Genomic DNA, 18960 nt, shown 5'->3' on the forward strand with positions numbered 1-18960 from the left:
TGGCTGACACTTTCTCATGGCACACAAAGCTTCACCTCACACTAGCAGTCTGCTTTTAATGATCTTTCATGGAGAGTTCATACCATTACTTTAGTTTTAACTATCATTCAGGCTTGCTAGCTTATTCTAGAATGTTCTTGAGATTCAATTTTGCACGTGTTCTTGATTTTAGAATTGTGTGGGTTGTCTTGCTGTCTACCTCCCCTCATACCCCGCCCATCTCCAGTTTCATGCCTCTTCTCACTTTCCTGTTCCAGCGCTGCTCCTTCTTCATAGAAAACAATATACAGAGCAGCTCAGTCTGTCTAGCACCGGGCAGTTGCTCAGTGCAGTTTGTTGATGGAGAGAATGAAAACATATATAAAGTGTTCCTTGGGCACAGGTGGAAACAGTGACTCCCTGGTTCCCAGGCACGGTGAAGGGCCCCTCTTGTGCCAGGAATAGCGTTTGCACACACACTGAGTGTTAGTAATTTGTCACTGTTTGGTAACAGTCCAACAGTTGATTTCTGTTTGTGGCTCCTAGCATAATGCTCGGCACAGTGTCAGGGCTCAGTAAACTTCTGTTGAATTTGCAGGTCACACTTTAAGTCAAACAGCCTTGGCTCTCAGAAGCAAAGGAAAACCAAACCAAAGGGTTGAGGGCTGGGGAGATGGCTCAGCTAAGAGTCAGAACCTTGGCTGGGCACAGCGGTGCATGCCTATAATCCCAGCACTCAGGGAGGCAGAGACAGGTGGATCTTTGAGTTTGAAGTCAGCTTGGTCTACAAAGTGAGTCCAGAGCAGCCAAGGCTACACAGAGAAACCATGTCTTGGGGAAAAAACAAAAAACAAAAAACAAAACAAAACAAAACAAAAAACCCAAACCAATCAAACAACCCCCAAACAACAGATCTTGTAGAGAACTGGAGTTCTGTTCCTAACATCCATGTGATGGGCCAGCCTGACTCCACCTTCAAGTTAAAAGCCATTTTGTCATAAGGTCAGAATAAGTTCTTTTCTGCTTGTTGCAAAATTCAAGTTGATGGTGCTTTAAACTGCTTCTGGAATTTGACATGCTTCCTACCCTGTGGAATCTGATTCACACCTCTAACCTGAATCACACGCTCTACCCTGATAAGGAACCCTGAGATATCTTGAGATGTTCCAACAAGATGAGCTGGCAGAGATAACCTAGTCCACTGCGTGCTTCTGTACGATTTGCTTGCCAAGTCCTTAAGTCACCAAATTCCTTTGAAAATTCCCAGTTTGCACTTTTTCCCTAGAAAAGGAGGTTCTCTCAAATCCTGCCTTGGAGAGTCAGCCCTACACATAATAAACAAAGCCTGCTGGGATCGGCTTTAATTTGGGTGGTGGTTGTGGGATCAGCATGTGTAGCATGGCTCACAACTGCCTGCAGCTCCAGCCTGGGGGTGGGGGTGGGGGTGGGGATCTGACTCTCTGGCTTCTGTGCAAACCTGTCCCCCCACCACAGACATGTGTGTAATTGAAACCAAAGCCCTGTATCACAGAAGCCGAGGACAGGACGGGCAGCAGGAGAAGTCTCCAAGCATATTTCCCTGCGTTCCGCATATCAGCCCATCCTGGTAGTCATGTGCTTGGTGGACAGGCCCACAAAGCTCTGCTTTATTTATGCCAAAGGGCACAGGGCCTGAATACCATCATCTTCCCTCTTCCCTCTTCTTCCCCACCTCCTTCCTTCATGGTCCTTTCCCAGGAAAAGAGCATCAGCCACATATAAGTACACTGTACGTGAAAGATAACCAGAACTGGTTTGGGTCCTGTCCCATCTTTTACAGAGTCTCCAGCCTGCCCTCTCAGGGCTGTGGATGCCTTGCCTCTGAGTGCTGGTCCTGAAGCTAAGGGATTGTCATTCACACCTGTGTGGCAATGCAGAGCTAGCTGGACAACACACTGGGTCTTAGCCTCTGTAATCCACATGCAAGCCCTGCCCCCTCCCTACTGTGAACTGAATCCAGGGCTTTAAGAGAGCCAGGCAAATGCTCTTCCGAGCCCACAGTCTTCAGAGACTCAGAGACCTTGGGACTATCACACAAAGCCCATGACCAGGAATACTGACTACAAAGAAATAATTTAGTCAAGTCACAAACCAACTAATGAGAATAACCAAATGGCAAAACAACAAAATGTGCAGGAGACTGAAAACAGAAGGATCATTGCAAATTCAAGGCCAGCAAGGGCTGCATACTGAGCTCCAGGCCAGCCAGGGCTACAAAGGAAGCCCCTTGTGTCAAAACAAAAAACAAAATAAACACATGATGAGTGAGTAATTAATATTTAGAAAATAGTCACACTTATTTTAAAAGTTCAATTTTTTGTTTTTTTTTTTTTTTTTTTTTTTTTTTTTTCCAGATAGGGTCTCTCTATGTAGCCTTGACTATCCTGGACTCACTTTGTAGACCAGGCTGGCTTTGAACTCACAGAGATCTGCCTGCCTCTGCCTCCCAAGTGCTGGGATTAAAGGCGTGCGCCACCACACCTGGCTTAAAAATTCAATTTTAAATGAAAAAGTTGTGAGACATACAACTAGATGAGATGGCTCACACTGAGGAAGAAAGTGGTGATCAGAAACTGCCCATGAGGAGGCCTCCATGTTGGACTTAATTGGCAAACACATTATAATATGTAATGTGTTCAGAAAGCTGGAGGAAGTCAAGATTTTAAAAAGCCTGGAGTCTGTACTAGAACACTATGCTGCCTAGAGAGCATTGACACAGAGACTCAAGCTGGGTGCATTTCAGGTCTAAGGGTTTTTTGTTTCTTTGTTTTTTTCCTGCAGCCTCAAGCCCTGGATTCCAGCTCCAACATCTCATAAACCCAGTGTGGCAGCCACACCAGTAATTCCAGCACAGGGCAGGATTCAGGGACAGGGCTGCCAGGAGCATCAGAAGTTCAAGGTCATCCCCCCCTCAAAAAAAAGGGAGGGAGGGGGCGGGAGCTATCTTAAATGTTATGGCTGGTCATGATAACACATGCCTTTAGTTCCAGTAGTTAGAGGTGGATGCAGGTGGATTTCTATGAGTTTCAGGCCAGTCTGGCTTACATAATGGATTCTGGAGAGGAAAAGGCCTCAGTCAAGAAAATGCCTCCATAAAATCAGGTGTTGACAAGCCTGTGGGACATTTTTTCAATTAGTGATCAGTGGTGGAGGATCCAGCCTATTGTAGGTGGTGAACTCCCTAGGTGGGTGGTCTTGGCTTTATAAGAAAGCAGGCTAGCTGGGTGCCATGGTGCACGCCTTTAATCCCAGCACTTGGGAGGCAGAGGTAGGCAGATTGTTGTGAGGTTGAGGCCAGCCTGGTCTACTAAGTGAGTCTGGGACAGCCAAGGCTACACAGAGAAACCCTGTCTTGAAAAACCAAAAAATAAGAAAGCTGTGTGTGGTGGAGCACGCCTTTAATCCCAGCATCTGGGAGGCAGAGGCAGAGGCAGAGGCAGGTAGATTGCTGTGAGTTCAAGGCCAGCCTGGTCTACAAAGCAAGTCCAGGATAACCAAGACTCCACAGAGAAACCTTGTCTCAACAAAACAAAACAAAACAAAAAACCCAAATAAATAAATAAATAAAATTTAAAGGAGAAGGGGCTGGGGGAGGGAGAAGAAAGCAGGCTGAGCAAGCCATGAGGAGCAAGCCAGTGGGCAGCACCCCTCCATGACCTCTGTATCAGCTCCTGCCTCCAGGTTCCTGCCTTTCTTTAATGATGAGCTGCGTAAGCTGAATGAACCCTTTCCTCCCAGGTTATTTATTGTCATGGTGTTTACAGCAATAGTAACCTTAACTAAGACACTATCTTAAAATAAAAACAAACACATAAAATTTATGAGTTGAAGCTAAAGAAGTGGAAATTCAGAGTTTTAAATTGCTTTCATTACTAGGAAAAAAAAGTCTTAAATCATGGACTGGAGAGATGGCTCAGCAGTTAAGAGCCCTGTCAGCTTTTTCAGAGGACCCAGGTTTGGTTTCCAGCACCCACTTGGCTCTCACAACCATCTGTAGCTCCAGTTCCAGGGGACCTGACACTTTCTTCTGGCCTCTGAGGACAACAGGCATGTGCATGGAGTACAGAATACACATAAACATTCACATAAAATAAAAATAAATCATAAAATATCTTTAACCAATAACCTAACCTTTCACAGAAAGAAACTAGAAAAAGAAGAGCAAATTGAGTTGTCGGGCAGGAGGATAGTTATGAGGATAAGGAAGGAATCTGGCTGTGATGGAGTGTGACCTAACATGCGCAAGGTCCTGAGTGACACAAGAAGCAAAGCATAATAAAGGCGCGTGAGACAAAACCTAGACACGTAGAGTAAATCAATATAAAAACAAAGTTAGCATTTTAAAGAGAACAAAAATCAACAACTGTTAAATAGGCTGACAAAGAAAAATAGGAAGAAAGTAAAAGGAACTAGATTCAGAAATGCAAGTGAAGGCATCCTTATGACACTGAAATAGAGTGCTGAGGGAAACGGGGAACAACATGGCACCGTGCTCTCTGCCCAATCACTGAGGAGCAAGCGGCTCCTCTGAAGGAGTAATTTCAGGAGTGTTCGAACCAAGAACTAACCCCATGTGCTTTTCCTGAGTGCGTCATGGAAATGATTTTGGTTTCAGTCACTTAGTCTTTAACCACCCCCCCCCCAAGTGTTGTAAGTTAGTGTAGGCGAACTCATGCCCATTTTAGGAAACAGTAGACATTTAAAAAAAAAAATGTTTTGTTTTACCAAAATAAATACAGTAGACATTAAATAAAGTTCTTTGCTAAAATGAATGAATGAATGAATGAATGAAAATGGTCATGAAGATGAGAGGGGACATGTTGACATGTCATGGGACAGGGAGGAGGCAGAGAAGAGGGTGTCAGCTTTGGATATGATCAAGAGACATTGTGTGAAACTGTCAAAGATTAGATAAAAATACTAAGAAAACGTCCCTTACTGGGAGTCACCGGGCACAGGCGGGAGGATCCCTGCATTCCAGGACAGCCAGGGCTACACAGAGAAACCCCGCAACAAAAGCAAGTCACTGTCCCACATTTTATGCGTTTTAATTCACGCATGGAAAGACGCAGTGCAGCTCTAGTGTCAAGCCGGTCCTGAGCTCTGGGCAAACCCTCTGAGAGGCCCGAGCTGACCCGTTATGATGATATCCTTCCTTTCTGGTCTCTGGGGTTCCACCCACCCGTGAACTCACCTACACCTGCTTTCCAGCCTCTCTCATCCCTGACGGGACTCACTCTCCTGTGACCTCTCTGGTTTGGTCTCTGCTGAGCAGGCTTTCCAAACCTGCCTGGCTGGGTCACAGCCCACCCACTGAGTCACTCATCTTGTGCTCCTTGTTTGCACAGGCACATTTCCTGACTGTGGTCCTGCCCCAAGCCTTGCCTAAGCGGGTCCCACCCAACTGACTTTTTGTTTGTGTTTTGTCATTGTTTGTGGTGCTGGCCATGGAACTCAGGCCTTTGTGTGTGTCAGGCAAGGCTTCAACCACTTGAACCACAGGCCAGTCCATGTAGCACAGGCTGGCCTCAAACTCAACAATTCTCCTGCCTCAGCCTCCTGAGTGTGATGATTATACACAGGCACAGCCACACCTGGCTCAGCTGACTTCATTGTAAGCATAGGGTCTGAGGGTCGCCTGCGGCGCAGGGCGTGGGAAGTTGAATTATGATGCTACATGATGCCTTTTAATAAAAATGTTCATTTAAAACTTTGCCTAGATTGTTACCTTTGGAAACTGTGAGCTCTGTGTGACTTCCCTGAGTCCTCTCTCCAGGTTCTCTCAATTCTCTCTCATTCCCTCAGAGTTTGGGGAAAATTTTTTCAGTTTCCCTATTCCATCAAGTGTACCAACTATGGACACTTGACAAAAGGGTTTATGAGGGTGGGGGCAAGGATGGCCTTTAAAGCAACAGAAGGGGCTTTGCTACACAGAGAAACCCTGTCACGAAAAACCAAAAGAAGAAAATAATTCCCCGTTTACGTTGTACATTGAACTCAGTTTCTGGGAACTAAAGACCTCAATGAGATGGAAGCCAGGCTCTGTGCATGCTAAGCAAGCATTATGCTTCTGAGCTATAGAGGAGCCAGTGGTTTGTCCTCTGACTCCCTCCCTTCCTGCACACACCCCCAGACCTCCGTTACCTCTCACCCCTCTCTCTTTCTGAGACAGGGTTTCTCTATGTAGCCCAGGCAATCCTGGAACTCACTCTGTAGACCAGGCTGGCCTTGAACTCAGAGATCCGCCTGCCTCTGCCTCATGGGAACTGAGATTAAAGGCGTGGACCACCACCTCCCAGCCTTGCTTTCTTTTCAAAATATTTCCTTAGACAGGATTATACAATGTGTTTAGGCTGACCTTACACTCAACATGATCCTCCTGCCTCAGCTCCCAAACACTGGAATTTGCCTGTGGTACCATGTCCATTAACAGTACACGTCTACTCTTTGAAAATCACTCACTCAAAGGGTGTCACTGTGTGGCCCAGGCCAGCCTGTAGCTTGCTATTCACTCAGGATGGCCTTAAACTTGTGATGCCCATCCCAGCCTCCTGAGTGCAAAAGAATAGGCTTGGGTCACCACATACATTAGAACAACTTCTCTCCTTCCGTGGATGCAGCTCAGGCACCAGTCTTGGCAGCAGCCATCTTTTCCTACTGAACCCTCTCTCCAGCCCCGCTAGCGGACTTTCTACAGTTTTTCAGCTTATGAAGAGAAGCTGTTTACGTCAGCAGATGGCTTTTGCTCTTCTTGCACACTGCATCTCACTTGGTGGAGTCCAGGGGCTGGTGGTCTACTGTCTGTCTAGGTCTGTGTAACGAGGGTGTTTGCACAACAACAAAAACAGCATTAAATAACAAAACAAAAAAAACCAAACGTGGTTAGCATGCTGTGTTAATTGATAATTGATTGAATTGCCACATACTCACCAGACTGGCTGAACTTAGGAAGCCGACTGAAAACTGGAGAAGCTGTGGAGGACGACCAAGAACCCACGCCCTCCTGACAACTCTAAAGTGGCCTAACCATATAGGAAACCAGTTTGTCATTGTTAGTGGGCGTTGAAAGTGTCTGGGCTCAGCTAGTAGAGCGCTTATCAGCATACGAGGTCCCCTCTTTGGTCCCTGGGACCACTTAATCCATGCATTCTGGCACCCCCCCCATCCCAGCGTTAGGGAAGTAGAGTTGGGGGAATCATAAATTCAAGGTCACCCTCAAAAACTCGGAGAGTTGGAAGCTAGCCGGGGCTACAGGCGACCCTGCCTCAAAACAAAACGACACGACACCAAGGCAACAACCACGAAAGCCATAGATATATTTCAGTGCCCCAGCAACTCTACCGATGAGCACAACCCAGTGAATGTTCCCCGAGGGTGTACAAGTGTGCCCAAGCCTACAACGATTTTAGGAGCGCCAAGAAAATCCCCCAACCCGAGAACGCACATGCGCATTCACGGAAATATTTATGGGGCAGCAAACGCGGGAACTGAAGAGTGGCCCGCAACACCACAGCTGGATTTTAGAAAACACGCCACAGAGGCCGTTACAAAGCTTTCCTCTGCGTTCTGCCTAGTTTGTATACATTTGAAGACAGGCAAACGATGCGTTTTGTGTTTCTGGCTATAAAGTTTAAACGCAGCACAGGTGCTGTATAGGATTTAGAGCTAGACGGTATCAGCATGCGGGGCACTGGGGCTCGCCCACTGAGGCTTGTGCTGCCTCCTAGCTTATCTGCCTTCAGCTTTCTGGTTTTTGTTTTGTTTTTCAGGACAGGGTTTCTCTGTGTAGCCTTGGCTATCCTGGAACTCACTCTGTAGACCAGGCTGGCCTCGAACTCTGCCTCTGCCTCCCGAGTGCTGGGATTAAAGGCGTGTGCCACCACACCCGGCTGCACACACTACTTTATAGTGTGGTATATTTGCACATTGGATTTTCTGCTGCCTGTGGCCTGGCTTCCTTGCTGGTGTCCCATCCACACAGCCATCCTTCAACAAGGTCACAAAAAGCATCTTTAGTGATCGGTCAATGCTGGGTGGTTGTGACACACGCCTTTAATCCCAGCACTTGGGAGGCAGAGGCAAGTATATCTCTGTGAGTTCAAGGCCAACCTGGTCTACAAAAGGAGTCAGGAGAGCCAGGGCCACACAGAGAAATCCTGTATTGAAAAACTAAAAGAACAAAACAAAACAAAACAAAGCCAACCTAGCAATGGAGCCCTCTTCTTAAGCACTTAAGCTCAGAGACCACAATATCAGGGTCACCCATCTCCTGCACACACTGCCCTCCTGCTCCACCTTCACTGCACACTTGCATTCCTTCCTCTTACACCCTAGACAGACAAGCTCTCTGCCTCTCAGGCTCTACTGACCCCCTTCCTCCTCACTGGGGTGGCTTCACCTGAAGCCCTCACTCCCTCATGGCTCCCCAGTGGGCTCAGCTCCAAGTCCACGCTAATTTCCCAGTCACCGTTTTCTGTTCCATCTTTCTTTGAGTTGCTGCCTTGCTCTGCTTGAGGGCAAAAGCCACGGCTGTCTCTTTGAACTGGCCTTCCCTCTTAGTGCTGGCTATCTAAGTATTTAGGTGGGTAGCTAAAGATTCTGTCTAGTAAATACAAGTCTACCCCCCCCTGCCCCCCCCCCCCCCCCGCCGCCCGGAAAAAAAAAAACCTGGTAAAACAAGCTTTGGAAAGAGTAGCTCAGACTGTGGGCCAGGGACAGTTTCTGGGCTGTGGTAGACTGCTGGGCTCGGCTTGCCGGTGCAGAGTGTTAAAACATGGCAATGTCCTTCTGGGATAGATAGGGCAGCAGGCTTTAGGCAATTGGAGTCCCTACTGCGCATTCTGTCTGTGCAGCCAGCTGCTGCTGCCCTTCTCCTGAAGATTCCTTTCTCCCCCTCCATCAGGGCTGCATTCACTTTGTGTCCCACACCGATCCTTGTTTTCTTCTGAATGACAGCCCCATGTTTAAGGTGCCCCCTTCTCTTCTTGCTTATAAAGGGACTCAGTATATGCCAACTTTCAAGTGTGCCAGGGTCACATTAGAATGTGTTAAAAACTGAAGACACTGAAGAGAAAGCAGGCTCCATCCTCCTGGTCTTCCTAATGGAGCCCATGCTGCACTCAGGAGACCAAACCAGCCTGTCAGCAGATGGTTCTGGAGAAGTCTGCACAGATAAGCCTCAAGACAACAACCCTATCTTCCACTATTGCGCCATCTTTTTCTCGTAACCTTGCAATAACTTTTGGGCACTGAAGCCCCCAGCCCCTGGTCTTTCTAGTTGCTTCTCCACAGTATACAGCCAAGGGATAAAACACCGCACATGCCCCGGAGTTCAAGCATCACCACGTGGGCTCCTCACTTCCTTCTTGTGAGACATCATGCATGTGAAATTTAAAACGCTACAGACTGGAGAGATGGCTCAGAGCTTAAGAGCACTGACTGCTTTTCCAAAGGTCCTGAGTTCAATTCCCAGCAAGTACATAGTGGCACCCAACCATCTATAATGAGATGCTCTCTTCTGGTGAACGTGGAGGCAGAACACTGTATACATAATAAATAAATCTTGTTTTTGTTTTTTTTTTTTTAAGAGGCTGGGCATGGTGGTGCATGCCTTTAATCTCAGCACTCAGGAGGCAGAGGCAGACAGATCACTGTTGGTTCAAGGTCAGCCTGGTCTACAAAGTGAATCCAGGACAGCCAAGGCTACACAGAGAAACTCTATCTCTAAAAACGAAAACAAACAAACAAAAACAAAAAAAGAAAAGAAATTTAAAACACTAATAGAGATTATATTCCTCCCCCCCCCCCCCAATTTGTCATTAGCAGGCCTCCTTCTACATCTAACTATAAGGACAGGCATCACTGTTGATACACAACCAAACCCAGGCGAGTAACTTGCTGGTGAAAGAGACCAGGCTCATGCCAAGCACGCTACCTTCCATTTCCTGTGTTACAACTAAAACCTGTGTTCCACCCATTAAGTGCCCACGAGGCCCTAGGGTTGCTGAGTCTTCCATCTTTTCAGCGCTCTCTAGTCGCACGCCAAGCAAGAAGCAGCTGTAACCCGGGTTCCAGGCAGGCCGGGTATTACAGCAGGCTGTCAGGGACTGGCTCCCTATTGGGCCACCTGCGGCACCTAGCCCCGAGACTCCGGAGTTTAGTCACTCAACAGTTTTGGCTAAGGACACAGATTTGCACAAGTAGGCTGTCCTGGACAGGCTCCTGGGCTACATTCCAGGTTTCTGCTCTCTCCGCTGGGGCCTGAGGTCCCTACTCTTCCCCCTGTCCAGACCTAGGGAAAGGAGCCTGAGCCTAAATCCTGAAACTTGCTGTGCGTCCAGGGCTAAAGAAGGGAGAGGAAAACAGCTTGTTTTCCTAGTGACGAGGGCAGTCCAGATCAACACTAGACCTTGAAAGAGGCTTTTCAGGTTTACCAAGCCAGAGGAGTCCAAGTCGGAAAAAAGAATGGGCTTAAAGTGTGCCCATTAAAGAATTAACATTCTTGCTGTGGCTCAGTGAGACCATGGCTCTTGTTACTAAGCTTGTCAGATTTGAAGAGAGCAGGTTCCCTGGTCCCCCTCAGCCCTGCTCACCTGGAAGGCTTCGTTGCTGCGACCCAGGTTGCCAGGGGCTGTTGGCCTCAGTTCCATGCTCGCACTGAGCTCGGGGTTCTTTGCCTGGTCTGGCCTGGACATCCTCTGCCGAAAGCAAGCACCTCCTCTGCTATGTCAGAGGGCCACCTGCTGCCGCCTCAGGTTTGGAAACCTTTCCAATAACCTTTTAAATGACTTGGGCTGGAACCTGATTGGGGTGGGGCAGGCGGGTTGAGCAGGAGGCGGGGTGAGGCCTCTTTCTGAGCACACCCACCCCCTTCCTCTTTCCAGGGATACCCAGCATAGACTTCTCTTCACAAACGGGAACCGCCTTTTTTTCTCTGTAGTCCTTTGCAAAATCACCTACTTCCTGTGGATGGCGTCGGAGGCTAGGCAGGTGCTGCTGCGTCTGTGCCAGGCATGTGGAAGGTACAATATGCATGACTTTGTATTCTGCCTGGAGAAACTTGAGACACAGGAAAGACAATAAAAGGATGAGGACGATCAGGTGCCGGTCTGGCCTGCAAAGCCTTTTACTGGTTCCTGCTTCACACTGCGATTTCAAAACCTGAGGAGCAGAAATGCAGAGGTGTGCCTCATGCATGCAAGTAGAAGGACTGTTCACTCCCTAAATACCCTTCCTAGTATTTTAAATGAATCACTCACTGTATAGCTTCCCTCCCTCCCTCCCTTCCTCCCTCCCTCCCTCCCTCTGTCCTTCCTTCTTTCTGTCCATCATCATTGTCATCATCATCATCATCACCACGTAGCTCATTAGTGAAGAACTAGAATTATAAAATTTAATACTGGGAGATGGTGGACATAAGAATAGAAGAACCTCTCCTGATGGCTATCTCTCTATGGTGGTTTTATGAATATTGCTAAAGTGATCTTTATGTTTTGCCGATTTTTCTGCAAAGTTCATGGCTTTTATTTTTATTTTTTATTCATTTTAATTTTTTAATTTTATTAATTTATTCAGATTACAACTAAATTGTTATCCCATCACTTGTATCCTCCCATTCCTTCCTCCTTCTCACTTTCACCCTATTGCCCTCCCCTACGTCTAAGACCGAGAGGGATCTCCTCCCCCACTAATATGGTCATAGGCTATCAGGTCTTGGTAGCCTGCTTATTCTTTCTCTGAGTGCCATCAGGCCTCCCCACCAAGGGGAGGTGGTCAAAGATGAAGCACCAGAGTTTATGTCAGAGTCAGTCCCCGCTTTCCACATAACTGTGGAGAATGTCCTGTCCATTGGGTAAATCAGAGTAGGGGTTCGATGTTCACTACTTATGTTTTCCTTGGTTAGTGCAATAGTTTGAGCAGACCCCCCTGGGCCCCAATCCACCTATCATGATGTTCTTCTTGTAGGTTCTAGGACCCTCTGGGTCCTTCTATTTCCCCATCTCCTATATTTCTCTTACCTAGATTCTCAGTAAAGTGTCCTCACATCTATCCCAATCTCCTGGTAAGATTCCACTCCTTGGAATATACCCAGAAAATGCTCCACCACACAACAAGGACATATACTCAACCATGTTCGTAGCAGCCTTATTCATAATAGACAGAACCTGGAAACAGCCTAAATGTCCCTCAGTTGAAGAATGGATAAAGAAACCGTGGTACATTTACACTATGGAATACTACTCAGCTATTAAAAACAAGGAAATCCTGAAATCTGTGGACAAATGGATGGGACTAGAAATTATCATAATGAGTGAGTTAACCCAGAAGCAGAAAGACTCACATGGTATATACTCACTTATAATTGGGCAGTAGCCCGAAAGGCACATCCCACGAAAGTCTTCATGGCTTTTATTTTGACATGTGGACTCCAGATAACACTCACAGGCTCATCTGAACCTATCGTGTGGGTTCAACTCCTGGCTGCCCCTCTTCCTGCCACCACTTCAGAGCGAAACCCAACCTACTGCCCATTTTTATTTGGCCTAACAGCTAAGCGTGTGTTTTAGCTTTTTGAGTAGTTGAAAGATAATTAAAGGGGAGAATACTTCATTACTTAAAGAAATTAAATTGAGGCTGGGCGTGGTGGTGCATGCCTTTTATCCCAGCACTCCGGAGGCAGAGGCAGGCAGATTGCTGTGAGTTCAAGGCCAGCCTGGTCTACAAAGTGAATCCAGGACAGCAAAGTCTACACTAGAGAGAAACCCTGTCTTGAAAAAACAAAACAAAGCAAAACAAAATTAAATTAATGTCTTTAGACTGGAATACAAAGCCGTGGGCTTTATCATGGCATCCTCATAAGTGTCCTTGGTGTTCTGGTTGGTTCCCTCTCCCACAGCCCCACTTCCCCCACCCCACTCTTCCTCCAGTTAGCTTTCTCTTTTACTTTCTATTACATGCATGAAGACTGTTTTATGACACATGGAAGTCATATGAAATTCTAATTTCAAGCTAGGTGTGACAGTGCACACTTGTGATCTCAGCACTCCGCGGTGGAGCCAGGGTTGCTGCAGGTTCGAGGCCAGCCTGGTCAAGAGAGAGAGTCTCAGCTCAGCCAGGGAGGGCCAGCAGGAAGACTGTCTTAGAAAAAGAACACGAGAGCAGGAAGATGGCAGTGTTGGTAAAAGCACTTTTGGCACAAGTCTGAGGACCCAGGTTTGGTGTTGAAGATGGTAGAAGGAGAGAACCAACCCCAGACCTTTGCACCATTGCACCCATCCACACTCCCTCCCACACACAAGCGTGCCCATTTGATAATGCAGTTTCTGTTTTGTTTTGTTTTGTTTTGATTTGGTTTGGTTTGGTTTGGTTTTTGGAGACAAAGTTTCTCTGTGTAACAGCCCTGGCTGTCCTGGAATTCTCTTTGTAGACCAGGCAGGCCTCGAACATACAGAGATCTACCTGCCTCTGCTTCCTGAGTGCTGTGATTAAAGGTGTGTGCCACCACTCCCGGGGCTGATGCTGACAGTCTTGCAGCCCCAGAGTTGAGTTTGCAGTGCAGCGGCAGGACCTTTGGTTAGCAAGCCAAAGGCCCAGGTTCAATCCCCAGCCTGGGGCAGTAAGCCACAATCCAGTGTGTTTTCTGCCTATTGGCTAAAGACACAGTACATGAATATTTTTGAGTCCGTTATCTGGCAACCGAGAGGACTGTACTGTTTGACTATAAGATGCGTTGTGCTGGGTACCATGGGGCACACCACACAGAGTGTAGAGAGGATGATAAGTTCATGGTCAAAGTGGGCTGTGTCCCAAGCCCCTATCTCATCCCTTCCCCCCTGACACGCAGACACACACACAGTGCTTACTCCTTCCTGTTCCCCAACCTCACCAAGAAAACATGAAAAACTGAGGAAGTTGCACATTCCCCAAATGGTCACGTCCAAACTACAGGTTGATCTCATATGCAGAGAAAACCCTCAGAACTAATGGGAATCCAGCCTTGTCTTGAAACCCTAATGTTGACCAGATGTATGGGGGTATCAGCAAAGATGGTGGTGCCTTACTGTGAGCGATATATGGCTTATTTTTCTCACTCGGGAAACAAGTCATGAGATTAGAAAAAGAGATGAAAATTCTTTCCCACTTTCCAGGACTGGATTTTCTATCATCTAGAAGTCACGTCGCCTCCTGGCATGTTAGGAATAGCTTCAGCTCCCAATTCCCTGGGATGTTTTTGTCTTGGAGTCCCCCAGTCTCATTTTTTGTTAGTTTGTTTGTTTTTTTTTTCCAAGACAGGGTTTCTCTGTGTAGCCCAGGATGTCATGGAACTCACTCTGTAGACCAGGTTGGCCTCAGACTCAGAGATCCACCTGCCTCTGCTTGGTCTACATAAACCACCATCAGCTATTGGCCCCAAACTCATTTTTAAACTCTGATTTTTTTTTTTTTTTGGTCGTTTTTTGAGACAGGGTTTCTCTCTGTGTAGCTCTGGTTGTCCTGGACTCACTTTGTAGACCAGGCTGGCCTCGAACTCACAGCAACCCACCTGCCTCTGCCTCCCAAGTGTTAGAATTAAAGTTATGTACCACCACGCCCGGCTTACGATCAAAATTATGGGCTTTTTAACCAACTGATACCCTTTGCCTCACAATGGCTGAGAATCCTTGTGTCTATTGAAACCAACCTTTGTATTTGCCAAAAGTACAAAAGAAAAACCAAGAAAACACACTCTTCCTTCTGCCCCCTGCCTGCCGTTCTGTTACTAGATTGCTCTTAATGCTGGCATCTTCAAAAGGAACAACAGCAACAACAACAACAACAACAAACAAAAAAGGCTGCTGTGTGTAAGACATACAAGAGCTGAGCAGGGCATCAGGTGCTGCATTGTAGCCATCTGCCTTTGCTGTTCTCTGGACATTGTTCCTATGTCTCACAGTATCATCTATCTACAAGCTTGCAGGGTGAAATCACATTGTTACCAATAATTTTAATACCAAAGCTAAAATAAAATACAGCAGCTGTGGTGGTATATGCTTGTGACCCCCACTCAAGAGGCTGAAGCAGGAGGATCACCAGTTTGAGCCTAAACTGGGTTGCAAAATGAGATTTTTTTTTTCTTTTTGGTTTTTTTGAGACAGGGTTTCTCTGTATAGCCTTGGTTATCCTGGACTCCCTCTGTAGACCAGGCTGGCCTCGAACTCACAGCAATATGCCTGCCTCTGCCTGTCTAGTGCTGGGATTAAAGGCTTGTGCCACCACTTCCCAGCACATAATGAGATTTTTGTCTCAAAAAAAAAAAAAAAAAAAAAAAAAAAAAAAGTAATCCTGCAAGAGCCTGACCTGGAAGTAGCTGCAGAGCAGTGACCCTTGGGGTCAAGGCAGGCTTCCTGCTGATGCCAGAAGTGCTGACTTTGCCTCTGCATGGGAGGCATTTTGCCCAGAGTGCAAATGGGTCTAGCTGGCTTCCAACACCAGCTTTGTCTTTGTGTTAAAGTGCTTCAGGCAAGCTGACTGACACCAGCACCAGCATTGTTAACTGCAAGAGGAGGATTGGAGTTACACATGTCTTCTGGGTCTATGATGAGACCGAATGGGGTTACCATGAGAGCAGTTACCATGTGGAGTCAGTGTCCACCACAAAGGACTGCTACCAAACCTGACGGTGGCTGTCTTTCCGCTAAGTCCCTGACGAGGTATGGATCCCATCCCACTCTGGCCTTGTCTAGGAGAATGGTAACATCGCACCTTTTCAGATGAGGTTGGCAGGGTCCAGGGAGAACAAACACTGACTTGTCCTGACTTGTCTTAGCAACAGTAGTAAACTTCTGGGTCCGTAAAGACCTTCCAGGAAATGCATTCTGAGAAAGAAATATGTGCTGAGAGAAAAGCCCTTCCATCTAATAGTACTGCTGCTTGTGTGTAACGTTCAGAGACCAGCTTGCTCTGTGAGTGGGCGGCAGGCACACCTTTGCACGCACACGGACCTATGAGAGGCTGTTGGCGATGGTGGCAGTTGCATTCCTCTGGAGCAATCAGAATGTCAATCATGTGTGTTTTAACCTCTGAAGACCCAGGCCAAGGGATATGTGCATGTGTGTGCACGTTTGTGTGCACGTGCGTGTTTCTGTGCACACATATGTATGTTGTGTGTGTGAGTGTGGAGGCCAGGAGTTGATGTCAGGTAGCTTTTGCAATCCCTCTCCGCCTTACTTTTTGACTCAGGGTCTCTCATGGAAACTGGCTAGGATGGCTGGCCAGAAAGCCCTGGGAATCTTCCTACCTCCATCTCCCAACTTCATACTGCCATGCCTGGCTCTCTCTGTGTTTGTGCAGGGGACCTGAGCCTACCCTTGTGTGGCAAATGCTTTGCCAACTTGAAAGTCTCCCCAGGCCCCCAAAGTGGTTTTTCTTTTTTAATGTTGTTGTTATTTTGAGATAGAACTTCTGAAGTTACCCTAGATGTAACTCAGCCTGCCCACAAACTCTCTGCAATGCCCCTGTCTCAGCATCTTGAATGCAGAATCACATGCATACATGACCACACTTGGCTCACAGCCTAAGCTTTAAAGGCTTCAGGCTTGGTTTCTGTAGGATTGCGGTCCTGGCCAGTCTGCTGTGAGAAGCACCCTGTCCTTTTTTAGTGTGTTTACATGGTTGCTGCTCTGGGGGGTGGGGGAAGACCATCTTTGGAAAAAGTAAATACAAATACAGGTTTTATTGACTATTTTATTTTATTTTTTGAAATTGCTTTTTTAAAAAGAGATTTGTTTACTTATTATGTTTATAATGTTCTGGCCTGTATGTCTTGCATGCCATAAGAAAGCACCAGATCTCATTACAAATGGTTGTGAGCCACCATGTGGTTGCTGGGAATTGAACCCAGGACCTTTATAAGAGCAGACAGTGCTCTTAACGTCTGAGCCATCTCTCCAGCCCTTATTGACTATTTTATAAACATCATAGCAAAGTTTATGAGTGGATGCTAACGACAGTGGCTGAAAACCTTATGGCAAGAACATTTACATAGATGCCAAGAGTCTTCTCATAAGCGACACATTGTCCCTCAAAGTAAGGTGAGCAGACCTCCTATGGGGAAACCCAGAAGACACCACTTTGATTAAACAATTGCTCAGAACAGGACCAGGTAAGATTCTGCTGTTCCTTCCCACTGAAGCCTCCGAGTGTGACCATAAGGAGACACTGGGTCCTGCTGAGGGACATCTGCCCAGACATATTTCTTGTGTGTAAGACAACTGAAGACAAAGCAGCAAAGACTTCCAGCTTACAGGACAGTAACCGGATATGAGAAAGGCGCCCTCCATGTGGGTCCTGGAGCAAAAGCAGTATTTGTTATAAAAGTCAGTTTGGAACTGGTGAGATGGCTCAGAGAGCACAGGTGCCTGCAGCCAAGCTTGATGGTGAATTCAGTTCCTGGAACCCATGTGATGGATGGAAAGAACCAACTGTTGCAAGTTACCCTCCGACCTCCACTAGTACACTGGCATATGCACATGCGCATTCAGACACGCATACGTGTGCACCCAAGCATGCTAAACATAAATAAATGAACTTTATTTATTTTTTTTTTAATTTTAATTTTATTAATTTATTCAGATTACAATAAATGAACTTAAAAAAAAAAAAAAACCAAGAGAATGTAATTCCTGGTTCTCATGTTGTTGACCGGAGCCCCACAGCACAAGCCCACCGTCTCAGGCCTTCCGGCATGACCGTTTCCTGGGTCTCAGCTTGCAGGCACATACCTCTTCAGTTTCCGAGGTGAAACTGAGTGTCAAATGTCCGCGCGTGCTCTGCATTCACTTATGGTTTTATGAGGAACTCTGATTGAGGCTTCAATAGTCTCATATCACAGGAGAGAAAACTTGGACTACCTTACTCTCTGAGTGCTTTGCGACTTGTTGCACTAAATAAGGGACAAAAATCCTAGATTCTAACTGCAAAATGCATGTGCTTTCTATGGATCTACACTGATTCCCAAAATGCCAGGTCAACTGAGAGTGCTGTTAGTTCCAGCACTCTGGAGGAGAGGCAGGTGGATTTCTGTGAATTCAAGGCCATTTTGGTTTATACAAGGAGTTACTGATCAGCCTAGCTGTGTCTCAAAAACAAATAAACAAAATGCAGATGGACAGGGCATATAATCTCATGCCTGGGGCTGGCAGATGAGGCTGAGACAGGCGCACTTATCACGAATTCAAGGCTTTCTGGATTATATAGAGACATTCTGCCTCAAAAAACAAAACAAAAAACAAAAAACAAAACAAAACAAAACAACAACAACAAACCAAACAAACAATCAAAAAACCAAAACAGAACAGAAACAACTAACGGTGCTGGGCGTGGTGGTGCACGCCTATAATCCCAGCACTCCAGAGGCAGAGGCAGGTGGATTGCTGTGAGTGCAAGGCCAGCTTGGTCTACAAAGCAAGTCCAGGACAGCCAAGACTACACAGAGAAACCCTGCCTCAAAAACCAAAAACAAACAAAAAGTGGTGTTGGTGTTGGTGTTGGTGTGCACGTCTTTAATCCCAGCACTCAAGAGGTAGAGGCACGTAGATCTCAGTGAGTTCAAGGCCTGCCAGGTCTACAAAGCGAGTTCCAGGACAGCAAGAGCTGTTACACAGAGAAACCCAGTCTCAAAACAAAACAAAACAAAAAAACAAACAAACAAAAAACAAAGCGAAACAACAAAACAAAACAAAAAAGCCCACAAAACAAAACAAAAGCAAAAACAAAAAAATCTAAGGGGGATTGCAATATAAAGACAGTTGACCCAATCTGAGATTTTTATTTTGTTGCTAGATCTGTGTTAAGTATCCTGATCTTGAGAATTGTAGTTGTGTTGTTTTGTTTTGTTTAGAATAGTCTTAGGACACACACCACACTGGAGTGTTTATGAATAAAGTAGTTTGATTGTTCTCAACT

General features: G+C 46.4%; 1 protein-coding gene across 1 annotated transcript in view; it reads right to left on the reverse strand.

Moving 5' to 3' along the window:
* The window catches only part of Slc28a3 (solute carrier family 28 member 3), a 57692-nt gene extending 46769 nt beyond the window's left edge, over nucleotides 1-10923 (reverse strand). The window contains exon 1 of the mRNA XM_051172685.1: nucleotides 10611-10923. Within this exon, the coding sequence (XP_051028642.1) occupies nucleotides 10611-10712 (102 nt within the window). The 5' untranslated portion in view covers nucleotides 10713-10923. The remainder of the gene's footprint in view (nucleotides 1-10610) is intronic.
* Between the last annotated feature and the right edge of the window lie 8037 nt (nucleotides 10924-18960).

The sequence above is a fragment of the Acomys russatus genome, chromosome 3 (genome assembly GCF_903995435.1).
Source record: "Acomys russatus chromosome 3, mAcoRus1.1, whole genome shotgun sequence".
Lineage (NCBI taxonomy): Eukaryota > Metazoa > Chordata > Mammalia > Rodentia > Muridae > Acomys > Acomys russatus.